The sequence below is a fragment of the Falco peregrinus genome, chromosome 7 (assembly GCF_023634155.1).
Source record: "Falco peregrinus isolate bFalPer1 chromosome 7, bFalPer1.pri, whole genome shotgun sequence".
Lineage (NCBI taxonomy): Eukaryota > Metazoa > Chordata > Aves > Falconiformes > Falconidae > Falco > Falco peregrinus.
In genome coordinates this window covers 85,916,635-85,932,909 of record NC_073727.1, presented here as the reverse complement: position 1 = coordinate 85,932,909, position 16,275 = coordinate 85,916,635, and the positions used below count along the sequence as shown (strand labels likewise).

The 16,275-nt window shown below is 38.5% G+C and overlaps 1 protein-coding gene and 1 long non-coding RNA gene across 2 annotated transcripts in view; one reads left to right on the top strand and one right to left on the bottom strand.

Moving 5' to 3' along the window:
- The window catches only part of ZNF292 (zinc finger protein 292), a 55,570-nt gene that overhangs the window by 20,356 nt on the left and 18,939 nt on the right, over positions 1–16,275 (bottom strand). Inside the window, exons 2-4 of the mRNA XM_055810033.1 lie at positions 5,599–5,753; positions 4,992–5,070; positions 3,522–3,657 (exon numbers count right to left, since the gene is read on the bottom strand). Coding sequence (XP_055666008.1) covers positions 3,522–3,657; positions 4,992–5,070; positions 5,599–5,753 — 370 coding nt within the window. The remainder of the gene's footprint in view (positions 1–3,521; positions 3,658–4,991; positions 5,071–5,598; positions 5,754–16,275) is intronic.
- LOC114012003 (uncharacterized) lies at positions 4,962–14,878 on the top strand. The gene is made up of 4 exons (XR_003554179.2): positions 4,962–5,099; positions 6,210–6,339; positions 7,148–7,201; positions 7,427–14,878. It is a non-coding gene; the product is annotated as an uncharacterized LOC114012003 (long non-coding RNA).

Below are 16,275 nucleotides of genomic sequence, written 5' to 3'. Positions count from 1 at the left end.
TCAACTCCAGATGTCCACCTAGGGGGCCCACAAATGACATCCAAAGACCCTGCTTACAACTTAGTTTCTGCAAATAAATTCTCTTTGGAGTCACCAGTCAAGAATAAGAAAAAAATACACTCCTCAGCTCAGTAGGAATCCAAATTCCCATTTCCAGACTAGTCCTCCATACAAAAGACAAGCACAATGTGGGAACAAACACAGTCCCAAATGACAATGCTGATGTTTCACTTGCAGGGGGAGAGAGATAATTTTCTTCAGGAACAACTTAAGTGGGGTATCAGCATTACAACAGCTCCCAAGAGAAGATTTTATTTTTTTTGGTGACATCTGTTGCACAGAATTAGGTAACTTAAAGCCAGGTTTCTCAACATCCATGGTCAGAGACAGGGCAATGTCAATGTTTGTCACCCAAGCAGGTGGCAAATCAAGTGGTCAAGAATATTTCCAGTGCAAAAAGATTTTATACAAGGACACAAAATCTGTATCTACTGTATGCATGAACTGTACTGTAAGAACTACAAGACAGACTTCACTATTTTATATCATAGTACTGTATGAACATCTTGTAGTGATGCAGTAATACTCATCAGCAAAGAAATCGGTGGCAGACATACTGTTCTTGTCAGCGCTTCAAACAACTGGCTATCCACCCTCCACTTCTTCTGAGCTCCTTAGTGCATGAATCCTTACAGACATACATTTGTCAGAAAACTGAGCTGTGCCCAAGGCAGTCAGGAGTAAGGCAATTACTTAATGACATGGCACTCAGAACGGCCTCCCTAACCTCTCAGCGAGTACTACCTGCTCATATTTAGACGGAACTCATGCAACAGCATATTCCCAAGAGGAAAAGAAGAGTCCAGTTCAGACAAGCCTGCATTTGCTTGACTGTAATCAGAACAAAGCAGCTGTGCTGTGGGGTCAGAGAAAATGAATTTGTCTCTCACACTACATCCTGAGTTTGTACTACTTGAGAACAGAGGAATTCAAAAGGATCTGAAACAGACACCTAGTTGTGCTTCCTAAAGGGGATGCAGAGAGGCAAACTGACCTTCAGGAGTCAACAACAGTGTACTTCAAGAAGAGTACTTCACTGACCTAAAATTGAGCAGATACCCAGTTATGTCAAAGATACTGAATAGGTCATAATTGAGACTACCAAGACTGAAATAAAACAAATATGAAGCAACAACTAAAATACAGGCAACAAAACCTTAAGAGAACGATACGAGGAAAACCACTTTGTCTCAACTAGTTGTTTTGTCTCCAACAGATGTTACACTAACCATTACTCAAAGACTGAGTTGATCAAATATGCCAAATTACAACATCTCAGTGTAACAAGCTGACACCCTAAATACTTGGGAACTTCTGAAATAGCAAATGGTAAAGGCAACATTAAGAACAAACACAAAATCCTGTAAGCAGAGTTTACAAATATTGCAAAGACTGTTATACCAGAGTTAAGGCTGAAGACTGCTGAGAGACAGCTGTCCACTGAAAGAAGGTAAGTGGTAACCAGTGGGGGTGCTGGATTACAGTCAATGAAGTAGCTCTCCAGGCAATGGAGTTTTGGTATTACTAAAACGTCCTTCAAATTAGCAAGACTGCATAAAACCATGCAGTATTACAGAGCATTACAATAGCTACACAACAGCTTGTCAACTGAGTAACAAAAATGTCATATGTAATATGACAATCTTGCCACTGATACAAGTAACTGTAGCAGGAGTCAGTAAAGTCCAAGGCAGAAGCACCCCTGGGTAAACAACACTCAGGTGGCAAAAGGAATCTTGAAATATCCACCAAAAAAAACCAACCCAACCAAAAAAAAGCTATGCAGGAAAACACCAACAAAACAAATAGTCATCAAAACCAGATTCATGAGGGAGTTCTTAAAACCCCCTCAAATATAAGGCAAGTAATATATTAATTAAACCTCTCTTAGAAGTACCTTACTGTTACGAGGACTAGAAGATGGTTGATATGAAGCTAGTGTAAGAATACTCTGGGGGACTCTGAGAACTGCATACCAATCCAAAATCTGTATTAGAAGCACAATAAATTATTAAAAGAAGTGGCAAAATGGAAATCTTGTGGAAGAGTAAGCGTGACTTTTGTAAAAAAAAAAAAAAATAAATTGCATTATACATTTACTGGACTTATCTGAGGGAGTTATGATAATATGAATAAAGGAGATCCAGTTAGTTTTCTAAAGGTATTAAAAGAAGTCTCTCAAAACCCCTGAAGATACCAAACTATGTTGGCAGTAAAAAGAATATCCTCATATGAATAAATAATCAGGTAAAAGAAAAAAAACCTCAGTGAGTTCCCTGAGGATCTGCACCAGCACCTCTGCTGTCCAGCATTTTTATAAGTATTTGGAAAAGGGGCATAGAGAACACTGTGATAAAACATGCTGATAAAAGCAGGGTAAGAACATGCCACCAGTTATGGGAAAATCCCAACACTGAAATAGGTACTACTTCTTAGGAAAGAAATTGGACTAAACCAGACAACTTTAAATAAAACATCAGTTCAGTGCTCAGTCAAGAAGCAAGTCTACTGCTAGGAAACATTATGAAAGAAATGCAGAATGAAGCGGATGATCAGTACATCTACATGCTGACTGCTTTGGGCCCCCATATGAGGCATGGGACAGTAAAGCTAGAAGGTAGCATGGAACAGACTACAGGAGAGAGAAGATGGGATGTGACAGCAGTCTAACAAATCACATCTTATGATGCATTCATTAAAAGACATGAGAACAGTTTACTTAATAAATAGAGAGTATCACATGAAATAAGCAGGCATCAGACTAAAAGCAGGCAGACAGTAAGAGGAACTACTTGATATGAGAACTGTTAACTCTGCCAGACGCTTAGGTGTGATGGTTCATATAGATTCTAAAACCAATTAGGCAAAGAATCAAAAAGAGCAAAAAAACCAGCTAAGACTTATTAACACAAAGATACCACTTCTGAATTGCAAATCATTAACAACAGAAATAATACACCACGAAAATATCATTGTAAGCCTCTGCTGATCATACACTCTTCCCTGAGCAACTGCTGTTAGCCATTCTCAGAACTCTGGTCTAAATGAATCTTTGGTAATGGCCCTCTTTACATTTCATAACTGAGTAAATGCCATTGTCATTTTAAAAAAAGTATTTTTTATTTTATGTCAAGTAATTTTTGTATAACAGTACTGAAGCTACCCCATTGTAAAATACCCTGCATGTAATCTCCCTTCACATGGCTTATGAAGAAAATGGCAAGATATCTACAGGTATGATTACATTTTATGCAAAATACCAATGTTAAATAAATAAGCATTGCCTGAATTAAGAAAGTGTACTCCTAGGCATATACAAAGAATTTATATATTTATGTATTTATATAGCTTATAAATTATCACAAACTATATTCAACAAAAGACTTCCATATATCATAATAATGTTTCAATGTATTATAAAATTTAGGCATATTTTATCCCAACCATAATTTAAATTTTACCTTTATCTGGATCCAACTGTTCCTGGGAAAGAATAGCACACAACACTGGGTTCTTCCACACTCCTTTCTCTTGTGTAAGTGTAGTTAAAATGTGCAGTTCCCGGCTGCCATTTTCCATCAAGTTTTTATGAGCCACCTGAATAATATATATTATGAAACAAAGTATTGTTAAAAAAGATACTAAGAATATGTGCCTCATTTATACCTTATGTCAAAAAAGAAAACCCCAACATCCTTATCACATAAAGATTAAATGTATTACAAATCAACCTTAATATTCAGCCTATATAGGCTTTATTTCTGCCTAGGCTAAGAAACCAAAACAACTGAGTGCTCCAAACTCACCTTGAGATTTATTAAACAGGACGGCTGCTTGAATTTCTGAAACTAAATTTTAAAATAGGCCTTCCTTTTTAAAATGGATGAGTAAATTCTCTGCTCCACATAATGGTCCGGCACCAGCTGCCTAAATTCTTATTTTGGACTCTTTGGCAGCTCAATTTTTATGCACCCAGAGACACTGAAAAGAATATTTTTGTAATGGCAGAAGACTTAAACTCTAAGACCTCACCTGCATGGTTATATGCAAATGTGATGAAGGCAGGCTGGAGTCTTAAAATCAATTAAAATACTTTCTACTACATTTAGATACTAGAACAAATTCTGGAAGCAGATGTATGCTCGGGGGCAAACTAAATACCTGCAAAAATCTGTGGCTTAAGTAGCAATGCACAACTAACACTGGTCCTTAAAAAAAGGGGGCTCATGTTTTTCTCTTCACTTTTACTTTTCCACCTGTTCTGAAGGCTGTGAAACCTCCCAGCATCAGATGCATCCCTTGAGAATTGATTTATATCAGGCAGTTGCTAGTCAAAATTCACTCTAAAAATCAGCCTTGCACTTCCTGTGTTACTGAGGCTGAGAATCCTGAGGTAACTGTATCTAGGTTTTTTTCACTATTACTCCTTTCTCCTCCAAACCCCCCTTTTTTTAACTGTAGGCAATACCTCCCAATGTGTATTTCTAACAGATAGCGAGGACCAGAATTGTTTCAACACTCTCCTTTCAAGCAGAGCTCTAATCCTTAACCAGCTAATGCCCTGTGGGATATCTAGCAATCCTGCAGTATTGATAGATTTTTCATTCACAGTCTCAAATGTAAAACCATAACTAGTAAAGAATAATGTATTACTTCACTTCTAACAGTGTTAATACACAATCACCTTTTAAAACATGAGCTTTCTTTCAGGTATCTGAAAATATTGTTTTCTCCACAGCTGCCACATGAACCACGACAGACAAAAGATATGACTGACAGCAATTACTGCAGAGTACATAGGATTTCCAGCTGAAGGCCTTGATCTACATCAGCCACCAGGAAACAAGTCTTCAGACATACTACTTAACATCCCCGGGTTTCCAAACCATTCTTAAGAGCTGTTAAGTCTTTATTTCATGAATAAAACTCACCTGTACAAAAGCCTGAAATTCTTCCCATTTACTTTCAGGTAAATCAAGAGGCAGACACAGAAGTAGTTCAATACAGCTTCTGGAAGTGAAATGGAAATATTATTTGAGGTAATTTTTGGTTTTTAAAATGTATAATCAATTCTTTATTCTAGTAGCCAAACAGTTGTTTGAAACACCAAAGTCACAAACTAGTTTGGTTTCTTTGCACATATAAAGAAGAGGCAGTCACGTACACTTGCAGAAACTATAAAAGCAAACTCTTTCAAAGACACAGATTAAAAAAAGTAATTAGATTCACCATTGAAGTCCAAACCTGTAACAGCCTGCGCGAATTTATGCACTTTCATATTGCATGCAAATTAATAGTAGCGAAGTGTTTCAAGCCAGCGATGTTGGCTTGCCCTAGATCAGGAGTCACTCTCAAGACTGCCCCATTTCCAACAGCCAAAAAAGTTCCCTCTCACATACAGCATTCACCATGAGGAAGGTAGGTGCTTCCCAATCTATTTAGAATTTCTATAGATTGTGAACTGGATTGGGAAAGCATTTAGGCAGTAAAAAGTTTATACTGTACAGGCTGGGTTTAGTAACTGAAAAACATACTCACAGTGCTAAACGTTCAAGCACAAACGCTACATTTTCACACTCAGAGGTAAGATAAGGTCGTGCTTTAACATAACTTCGGATAGCCACTGTATACACCTCTAACAGGGGCAGAGGGTCTTCCGATGTTTTCCACTTCTCTGCATATTCCAGCAAAGTCTGTTTAGGAAAAGGAAAAAAACAACCCCAAAATTCAGGAACATATTTAAGTTTTTAGCTTCATACTCCTCACTAGTAGATTTTCTTTCTTAATGATTACATCTGTCTCCCTAATATGAATTACATGTTCTCAAAGCATGCCTTTTTTCCTTTAAATTTACTGTTTCATTAACAGTTGGAACTTAAAAGAGTCCCCACACAATCATTCTCTGATCACATTAAAATGTTACGACTGACACTTCTGCCCTATGGTATCACCATATAATTCATTTTAAATTCATATTTTCCCAATATAGAAGCCTGAAGAGCATTATCTGGGAACATACATACTTTCCTTTTTTTCGGGATGTCACAATTAAGGGACTGAAAACTCAGACATTCACTTCTAACAGTTCAGCTTCTCAAGCAAGTAAATTTGAAAGTATTAGCCTTTACTCTAACTTCTCTGCTTTTCAGGAACAGTTTTACATTCCTTTCTCTTGCCGCCTTGCTGATACACACGAGACTGATTGAATCACCGCCACACAAAGTACAAAAGGCTGCCAATCATTTCAGTCAGGGCCAGGGGACTCGGACACACATTGAGGTACAGTAGCTAGAAGGGTTCTCATGCCACCATCCAAATCATAGTCCCCTTGGATCTCTGCTCTCAAGCCTGGGACAGCTTAACAAATTGCCAATTACACTATGGCATGTTGCAAGTCCGTCATATTAAAATGATCAACTTTGCTGTTTCCTTCTTGCGGGGTGTAACAGATAGAAAGCTGAGAGTAACATAGCAATTTTGGTTGTCTGACACCCTGCCCTAAGCAGGGCCATTAGAATAAGTTTTTTGGAGTGATGTCCGATGGAGCTGTACGCATCCTGAAGAACAGAGACTCGACAGCCTCTGTGGGCAACCTGCTTCTGAGTCTGGCTAGCATTTATTGGGATTTCACCCCATCAGTACCTGGATGCAGTCCCACAGGTTCTCAGTAATGGCATTTATCTCCCTCAACCTGCTGGCTGCACTCTTGCTGAAGGTGTAGCTGATGCGATGCTGCACAGGCACACTGGTGGCTGTTCAGGACAGCTGGGTTGGTGTCCACAGAGCTGCTCCCCAGCCACCAGCCTGTTGGTGCATGGGGCTACCCCCTATCACACATAGGGCTTTGGGCTCACCTCCGCTGAACTACGTCTCAGCCCATTCCCCCAGGATGTTGAAGTGCCTCTCAATAGTCTCCCTAATCTCCCATGTATTGATTGCTCCTGTCAATTTGCAAACATAAAGAACATACTTAAAATTCCCTTATTGGGCAGTGTCCAAAAGAAACCCTCTCAAAAAATGTCAACTATATTAAACTGAACAAAAAACTGTTTAGTGTGGTTGCTCACAGTCACAATATCACCACCAGGTTACAGCACAGCCAAAACGTGGACCAAAGGTATGCCAGTCAAGGATGTAACAGGTAAGAAACATGCAGTTTCTGGTAAACTGTTGCGTTAAAACCTATTTTGGTCTTAAAAGGAAGTCTTCATACACAGTCATCTTAAAAGAAGTTACATACCCTACCTGTCTGCTGCAGCACCAGATGCTTCTGTAGCACCTAGTGCTCCCTACTGGAACCTCAAACCCAACGGGAGTATTTATTGTCTGTTTTACTGTAACATCCAATACGATGCTCTCCTAACAGCAGCAAAAAACCACTGCAGATGATGGCACAGAAATCAAGAAAGAATAAAACAGAGGAGAAACACGGAAGAAGCAACAAAGGAGGACTGAATAAACAACGTAACAATGTTAGCAAACATCTATTTCGGTACCATTTGGCAATTTTGATCAATACACTAGAATAATCAGAACAAGGGAGTATACTTGAAATCATCTTGAAAGAAACTCCAGTAGAAAGTCTCCCTCTGCCCAAATGCTTACATAACCAGATGTACTATGATTTCAGTTATTGATTTGTCATACACGACATGTTTAAGAATGCTAGCGGTAAAACGGCTGCAGTAAAATAACGAAGCTGAATCCTTCACTCTCTGGGTCCTGAAGCAATATTTTGGATGGAACAGGCAATGATTTCTTCCCCTTGTCCAGCTGATACAAGTATTCACATTAAAAGAGTTCAGGTTTACATGAATGCCACAGGCTTGCACGAGAAGCCCTTTCTCCTTAACTTGATGTTGTTTCTTATTAAGAATACAGAGCAATCAATGAGAGCACCTTTAACAGTATCGTACTATAGAAGATTTACAATGAAAAGCATACTTGTATAATCTTTTTCCTTAGAGAATAAACTTTTCCTTAAGTGCTCAGGTATAGCTAGTATTTTTGCACTGAAGAAAACACAGAACTGCTTTATGTGAAACGAATATTACAGCTTAACCAACCTTACACTTGCTTAACAGAAACAATTCTCCCTGTAAAGGAGAAATGCAAAACCAAGTGGCTGGTGACACTGAATAAAAGATGGACTAACATGATGACAAAACATTCTGTGCAGCTTACTGTTCATACGGATTCTTAAAATAATGTGGGAAAATTCTTTGTGCTAGCTTGGAATGCTACCTAGCTCAAATAGAGTCAGCTTCAAAACCAGAGATGAAGAGTAAAAGCTAACACTGTCATAATGAATTACTTTCCTTTTTCGATTTAATTTGAACAACATATTTCTTCTTTTAGAGTAAATATTAACACTCCCTTCCTGCAAAAAAACCCCAAACACTCCCCCAACCAAAACACCCAAGCAGAAGCTAGCTTAACAGACCAATGCAATAACAGGTTGCATAAACTACCATTCAGTTTTATCCAGCTGATTGTCCAAACTTGCTAGAGCTGGCCTGGACATCACGAATCTGCCAAACAGCTTCTGCCAGTAAGGTAAGTTCATATTTAGGAAGATGATATATGAAGTAATTAATCCTGTTTAATACTAGAAACACCAGGTTTACCTGTTAAAGACTCAGTGTATATTTGAATGTGGCCCATATACTATACTTTACTAGTGTCCTGTTCAGAAGACTGCAGCAAGCAACAAAATTAATGCAAACTTTGGTAAGTGAAGGACATTTCACAGTTAGCTACCAAGCCAGGACAACACATCCTGGAAGTCTCAAAGTGTTAAGTAGAGCAGAAGAAGGAAAAAGACGACAACAGGGATGAGGAAGGAGAAGAAAGTGGGGAGATGTAACTAAGCAATTGGTCATCCGAGAAGCATGACTGAAGAATTAAAGAGGATTCTTACCAGTTGTTGCAAAGACAGCAACACCTAAAAATCTAAAGAAGAAAACAATAGCCTCGGCAGAGAGACACTGATTCATAAAGCAACCCATGACAAGTGACCATGGAGACCTGCAACACCAGACCAGATCTCATATTTCATGGGGCAGGAAAGAGAGACCTTATAGGTATTCAGCATGCTAAAACCCCTCCAGCTCGGCAGTATCACCATCTGATCTGCACAACAGAGAATACTGAAGACTGCAGGCCCCTGATGATGAAACCCAACTGGAATTCTCCTAAATAATTAGGAACTTTACTGAAATACCATGTAGTCATTAATAGCAGAAAATTCCATTGGGTAAGAATTACAAAAGCACTTGCAGAACCTATGGAAGCCCAACTAACACTACTCCAATCCACATCCAGATTAATAAGGATAAACTGAAGCAAATAAAATTTAGTTTTGAAAATACGAGGTTTAGTAGTAGTTAGCCAAAACCAAAGTAGATATAATCAACACTGACAAATTCTCAGAATCCACCACCTAACAAAAAAGTATTCAGTATGTTGGTGAACTCTTACTACCAGTATAGTCCTCTAAAACCAGTGTGTACAGATGCAAAGACACTGTGTAAAGGAAGCAAAGGCATTTGCACTATAACATAGTGGCACTTATTTCAGTATTAGTGCTATTTTTATGGGTTTTGTATCTATATCAGACACTTCCAAGCCATTATATGAACTATATTAAATACTTACACCCACCACACCCTTCAAAAGTATTCATCAGTATGATAGATTTCCTTGTCTAGATGTCCCTAGACTATACAGCACTGCCACTGTACAAAGAAAATCAAATTCATTCTGCTTTGCTTAATGAATCATTGTTGTGCTCCGCTTACAACCATAAAAAGAAAGAATTTTACCCCCAGCCCTGGGCCTCATTAAGTTATTTATCTCCCTAGTCAGGACATGCTTGTTAATCAAACCAAGTGCTGTATTCAGAGCACAGCAGCAAAGTTCTGTTCCTCTGTGAAACTGAAACGGGCATTTTATTTCAGCAGCAGCTCACACAGGCAAGAATGCTCCAAAAAAAATAGAATCATCTCAATTTGTATAGTAAAAATCAGTACATATTATATCTGTGATTTAAACTGTGGAAAATATTTAGCCACGGGTAATATTCAGGCAATACATCTTATCCTTTTCAATTATTATCAGAACCCTTACGTGAATATTGCAGTAGAAAAGCATCCTCTGGTGGGTGCACTGCTACTTTCAAAAGTTATACTGAGCAACCTGCTTTGCTAAAACTAGGCCTACAACACCAAAGTTGTGTTAAAATATGTTTCATACTAAAAGGCAGCATTATTCACCATCCACATATTTAACTCTTAAGATGAAATTCTTACCCCTGTAGGTATCTGGGTAAGGGCAAGCTTACTTAAATAGGTTAGAACATAACTGGGACTGCCATTTCCATTCCCTGCTAAACCCAAGGGACTAAGAGGCAGGGAAAGTGACAGACAGTGGTCATACGATAAGCTGCATCTCCCAAACCACGCCAGTAACCAGCAAAACCTCTATTTCAGTGATGTCCCTCAAGCACACCATGCGGAAGAGTCCAAGCAACAAGCTTGATATGATAAAGTTATCTGGAGATCCATCTTTAGGAGCTGCACACAGAGCGGCTGCAAGAACTCCCTCCTGAGGTCAGCTTCTGCAGCGGCAGAGGTAGCCAAGTGATGACTGAGCTCCACACAAACAGCCAGGTTCAGGAGCAACAGCACTTCCCAGTGAGATCGGTCTCCCACTTCACGTTCACGTGGAGCACATTCCCACAAAGGTATGGTTCCCCTTTGGCTGGCACAACCCTCCAATACCTGCCAATCACTGATTCAAAGAGCAGATGCTTTCTACAGATACCATCAAAGGGTATGTTTCAAGAAAACAGGGCAAGCTTTTTTCAAAGCTGGTAAAGAATGGCTACAAATTCTCCTAGCATCAACGAGAACTTCAAAAGAAAGTGAAAGCTACAGTCAAGAACGAGAAAGAAAATGAGTGAAGCAGGTGTCCCATATCGACCATGCACATGACTTAGAAACCTTTTTCCTGGCTTAAGATTCTCCCCTCTGAAGAAGGCAGGTACGCGCTAAAGACCAGAGCCATTCCCAGGTTGTAGTATTAGATGGATCATGACCAAATGAAAATTAACTTGGGATCCCGAGTTCGGTATCATCATATAGAGTAAGATGCAGAGATATGCCTAACGAGCCCAACACCATAACTGCTTCAGACAAAGCAGCTTCCACTCACTACTCTGGACTCGTTTATAGAGTTGGATGCTAGGATTAAAGGGAATGAAGGGAAGAAGACATACCATAACTAATCCAGAACAAAAACATCGTACAGATCAGGAGAAAAGCAGCTGACATTGCTTACTAAACTCTGCTAAATAACTTGGAATGTCAACAAACCGAAAGTATTGAGTGCAGCATGGTAGATTAGGTCTATCACAGTAATGTGGTTTGACATGCCGTATCAGGAATAACGTGTAGCCATGATGTGTCTGTATGGCGAGTATAAGGGATCATTCAAAACAAGAAACACTTTCAATGGGATATTACCTGCAAACTGAAGGCAGTCAGCCTCGAGATGTGTACACAAAGAGCACTTACACCAAACAGGTATTCAAGAACAGCTTATGTACAATGCCACCAGGCAGCACGCTGCAAGTGTGAGCGCACGGTCAAGGTCTGTTAGATTCCACTCCTGGGTAGAAAGCCCATCTACATGAGGCTTGTTAGTGGAAAACACCAAGAAGTGAATGTTAACAAAAGATTGCCAGTAGTGATGATGGAAGATGTAGCAGTTTGAGTAAAGGAACAAAGGCATTGCAGCAATGACTGTGGAACACTTATTTAGTCTTGACAAATGTCCTAGCAGAAAACCCAAACTAGGTGAAGTCCCCTTCCCACACCCAAATACTGAACTGGATGGGGCAGGGACATAACCTCTAGCAACACTTCAAGGATAAAGAAGTTTCTCTGTCTTAATATATACGTAATTCGCATATGCACAAATACATACACAGGCTATCATACCAAGACAAATCTCCTTTCAGTTACACTTTTCTTGCTTTGGAACTATGATAATTTGGTTGTTCTTACACCGGGTTGTTTTTTTTTTGTTACCTGAAAAGACTGAACAAATAAGCTACATTGCCAAAGGGGGTATAAATAAACTTAAGAAACTAGCATACCTCCAGAGATGGAAGCCTTAAGGTATGTTGTCAGTAAAGTATTTCTGTAACCACCCAAAAAGATGTGAGTCTTATGGTTCCTCTGTAAGAAAGCTACTCCTTTTCTAAATTCCGTATTATCAATTACCCTAAAAAACCCCAAAGACAACCACATTGGCTAATATACATGGTGAACATTTTTGGCTAGCATAATGCCATCTGGGTAAAGTTCTAAACTCAGCTTTGTGGCATCTGGAAATTTTATATAGTGAAACATATACTCCGTGGTATATAAGACATTTAAGTTCAGCAGTACTGGAATAAGCCAAACCAAATAGAGAATAATTCATATAATTTGTGAGTGTACTCCTGTTTGGAAAGTGTATAATTTTTTTGGTGGATGGAGATGATTTGAGATATTTATTGGTGGCGGGGATAATAAAAATAAAGCATTTACAATAGCATGAGAGATCTTCCAAGTTATAAACTCTCTCATGGACTCCTATCAAATTTGGTAAGTTCTAGAGTTGTGCTACTTAGTATGCATGGGAATTACTGCCAAATTATTACAGTAATACAAACAGAGCACCATGCTTCAAATTAGAGTAGCTATACCAATGCTTCTCCTTTCTCAGATAAGACTGTTGTGTTTCCCCTCAGTGTGTCAGAAAGTAAGGTAATTTAAATCTCAACCAAAGAAAGAAGCAAGATTCTTCACAATTACTGTGTGTAAGCCCACAGACACAACCACAGAATATGACTGTTAGTACCTACACTCTTAAATACAAACCCATCAAATCCACACATTACTTAAATAGCTAAGCTAAATAATATTAAATAATTATAAAACTAATTATCAAGGAGGGTGTGACACCCTAGGGTGTTCACTGACATTTTTGAAAAGTTTTGACTTTGTCTTCATTCACCATCCAAACACTGTTAAATACTAGGTGTATCAGTGAAGCACCTAAGTCAAGCTCCCAACCTTTCACTTCAAACTGCCTGAAATCAAAACTCATCGCTAATGTTTAAACAAAAAACCATGATATTTTTCTGCCTGTCAATGTGACCAGCAAGTAGTTCAGTATAGGAATAGATCTTCCAGGTTTAATAAGTACACACACCACAGATGTTGAACGAGTTTTGATTACTTACATCACACTGCCAGCAACTGCAAAAACATAAAGTAAACATTAGTTTAAAATATGACTATTTAGTATTTAATTTGTGATGTCGTAACATTTCACACTTGGAACAAAAAATTCTGGTTGTCTAAATCAAAAGCCACCCAGATTTTTGGTATCCTGATAAACTTCCAACTTCATGTAAAATCTATTATCACAGCACTTATATTTTGTTATAAAACATGATTTCATTTAAGAATTAGCAGCTTGTGAAAATATTTATTTTGTCACTGCTTGTATTTTCTTGAAGATCTGGACTTGAAATAGAGGCTTATGATTACATAAAACACAGAATGTCTCAGAAAGAGGTATTTATCAAGACACCAGTATTAGTACCAGTATTAGTTAGTAGGACAGAGCTGATTTTGTGCTGAAGACATCATGAACATCCTCCTGTATATGCACAAAAATATGTGCAAAACCAGGTCCCAATACACTGATCCAGGCCAGAAAAATCAACCCTGGAGCCTGATCCACAGGTCTACAGCCCACAGAAGTCTTTGCTTTCATTTAAAAAAAACCACCATTTCTGGCTCTTGGTTGTCTTTTTTCCTGATGTTAGCTGATATGATGATATTCAGCTCTTCAAATGGCATACAACCTGCCCTTCCCCACAAAACACCAGCTCAGACCAAGATCCCTGAGGCAGTACTGTGAATTCAATGACTTCACTGACTCTCCCTCCCTATAAGGTGTCATCATGATTTCTAAACAGAACACCGGAGAAGTAGCAGCACAGTATATAAATCATTTAAATAAGTAATTCTAGTTTCTTGCATAGGCGAACTTCACAGTCTTTACTGCTTACAGTTTCATCACACGGGGCGAGGGGGGAACCCAAACCAAAACCAAGGCCATTGCCAGCTTCTGCAACAGCCCAAGATACACAGGGTAGACATGACCCCAGCTCACTGCCCTGTCTTTCTGTCTCCTCCAATGTAAGGCTATGGCAACATCTTCATTCTTCTATTGTTCCATGGTGGAAAGAACAGTTTTGCCCAGATTTATACAAACCAAGAAGGAACAGCTTTTTCAATTTCTTTCTGCAGCACAAGTTTTTAATATGCTCTAAAGAACAAGGACTGAAAGTAAAGATTTTACCCAGTGCTTCCAATAAGGTAAATGGCTTGTATCTTTCCTACGGGCTGCAGTGGTCCAAAATACTGAATTACATCTTCATCAATAAAGGAGTATAAATCAAACTCCCATAAGCAGTGTAGTGTTTTCTTTCCTTTTTTCCAGCATTACTGACACTACTGACAGTTTAAAGAAGTTGTAATTCTGTGTTTACTAGTAGCTTCACTTGTACTCTGGACAGCCATTTTCCTAATGTTTGTTTTGTATTATCTTTTAACTAACATTTATGGAGTAAGGGCTATTAGCACCTTAAGTCCATGACCAGAGCTAATCCTTCATCAGCAAGAAGTAAGTTTTAAGTCCTATCAGCTCCCCAAATATGCTCAGTGTGTAGTTTCAAGCGCTTGTGCCAGCACAAGGAAAAGCAAGCAGAATAATTTCTTTTCAGGAAGGAAGTCTTAAGATGCTTAAACTACTGCCCGAAAACAGTAGGACAACTGATTTATCCGATTTCTTCTTTGAACAACACTAATACAAGCAGTGACTTCATAACTGCCTGCAGGAACACGTGTACTGCTTCTATGTTCCCTAATTTCATCTCTTGTATGCTGATACTTGTAAAACATGCAACTCAGATCCACTTTAATGCATTTTTTTGAAATGAGCAACCAGAATTTCCTTTAAAACAGTATGAAAATCAAGAACTGGCCACAGATGTTTCATATACATTCAATTCATGATTTGTGCATTGGGTATGACTAGTAATTAGAACTACCAAGAATTTCACTGGTCAAACCTAAAATTCCCCTCTTTGCTTAAGAGTCTTCTGAGTGCATTTTCTAATTCACTTCACTATTCTTCAGCAATCTATGTATGTTACTAAGCTCAGCTGAAGACCAAGCATCTTGTAGAAACTGCACCCTATCCAGAGCAACCTACTCGGGCATCATCTGCAAAGCGACAAGGCTAGATATAAGCCCCAAAGAGTTACTCCCCTGGCATCAGACAGGCTTCTTCTCTGGTTTTGTACAGTCTGTGTCTGCTTTATTTCTCAATTTTCAAAACAATCTTGTACAAATACTGTTATATTCAAACAGTTCTGATCGATTTAACGTATTGTCTCACTAAATTGAGAATAAAGGAAATCTATCTGTGGTATTTTTGCCTCCCTAGAAGATTATAACCTAGTGAAGAGAAATTAAGCAGCACAGAAAATACACATATAGGACTTCTTTCTGTATTTGCCTAAAGTTTGTCTCAGACTTTGAGTTTACGACTGCTGTGGGAAAAATGTCAAATCATTATTCTTGCCAAAGAGTTAGCTCAAAAACATTTACTGCCAAAAATCTTTTCCTCTTTCCTTTTCTACTAAAAAGTACATGAAAATATGTTGCTTGTCACAATGCTATATAACTTTTCAGATACCAAGAAAAGCAGACAATTCTCTAAAAATAGCTTTGAATGCCAGAGATATGCACATCACACAGAAGTAAATGGTCAGTTAGTATCCTGAAAAACAAGGATTCTTTTTAACCTGAAGAAATAAACCACCTCACTGTGGCAATACTACTATCTAGCTACAAGACTAGGAGAGATATGCAAATTGATATGATTTAATAGATGTTCTTTGGAAACAGCTATCTTCTACATTAGATCTTCTTAAAAACTCAAATCCATTGCCAGACATTGCCTTTTAAAAACATACAATAAAAGTGAAAGGGAGTAAATTTGTAGTACCACGTACTGTTTCCTCCATGTAAGCACTGCTCAAGTGCTACTCATCATCTGTGTAGTTTTCTTTTTCCATGCAAACTG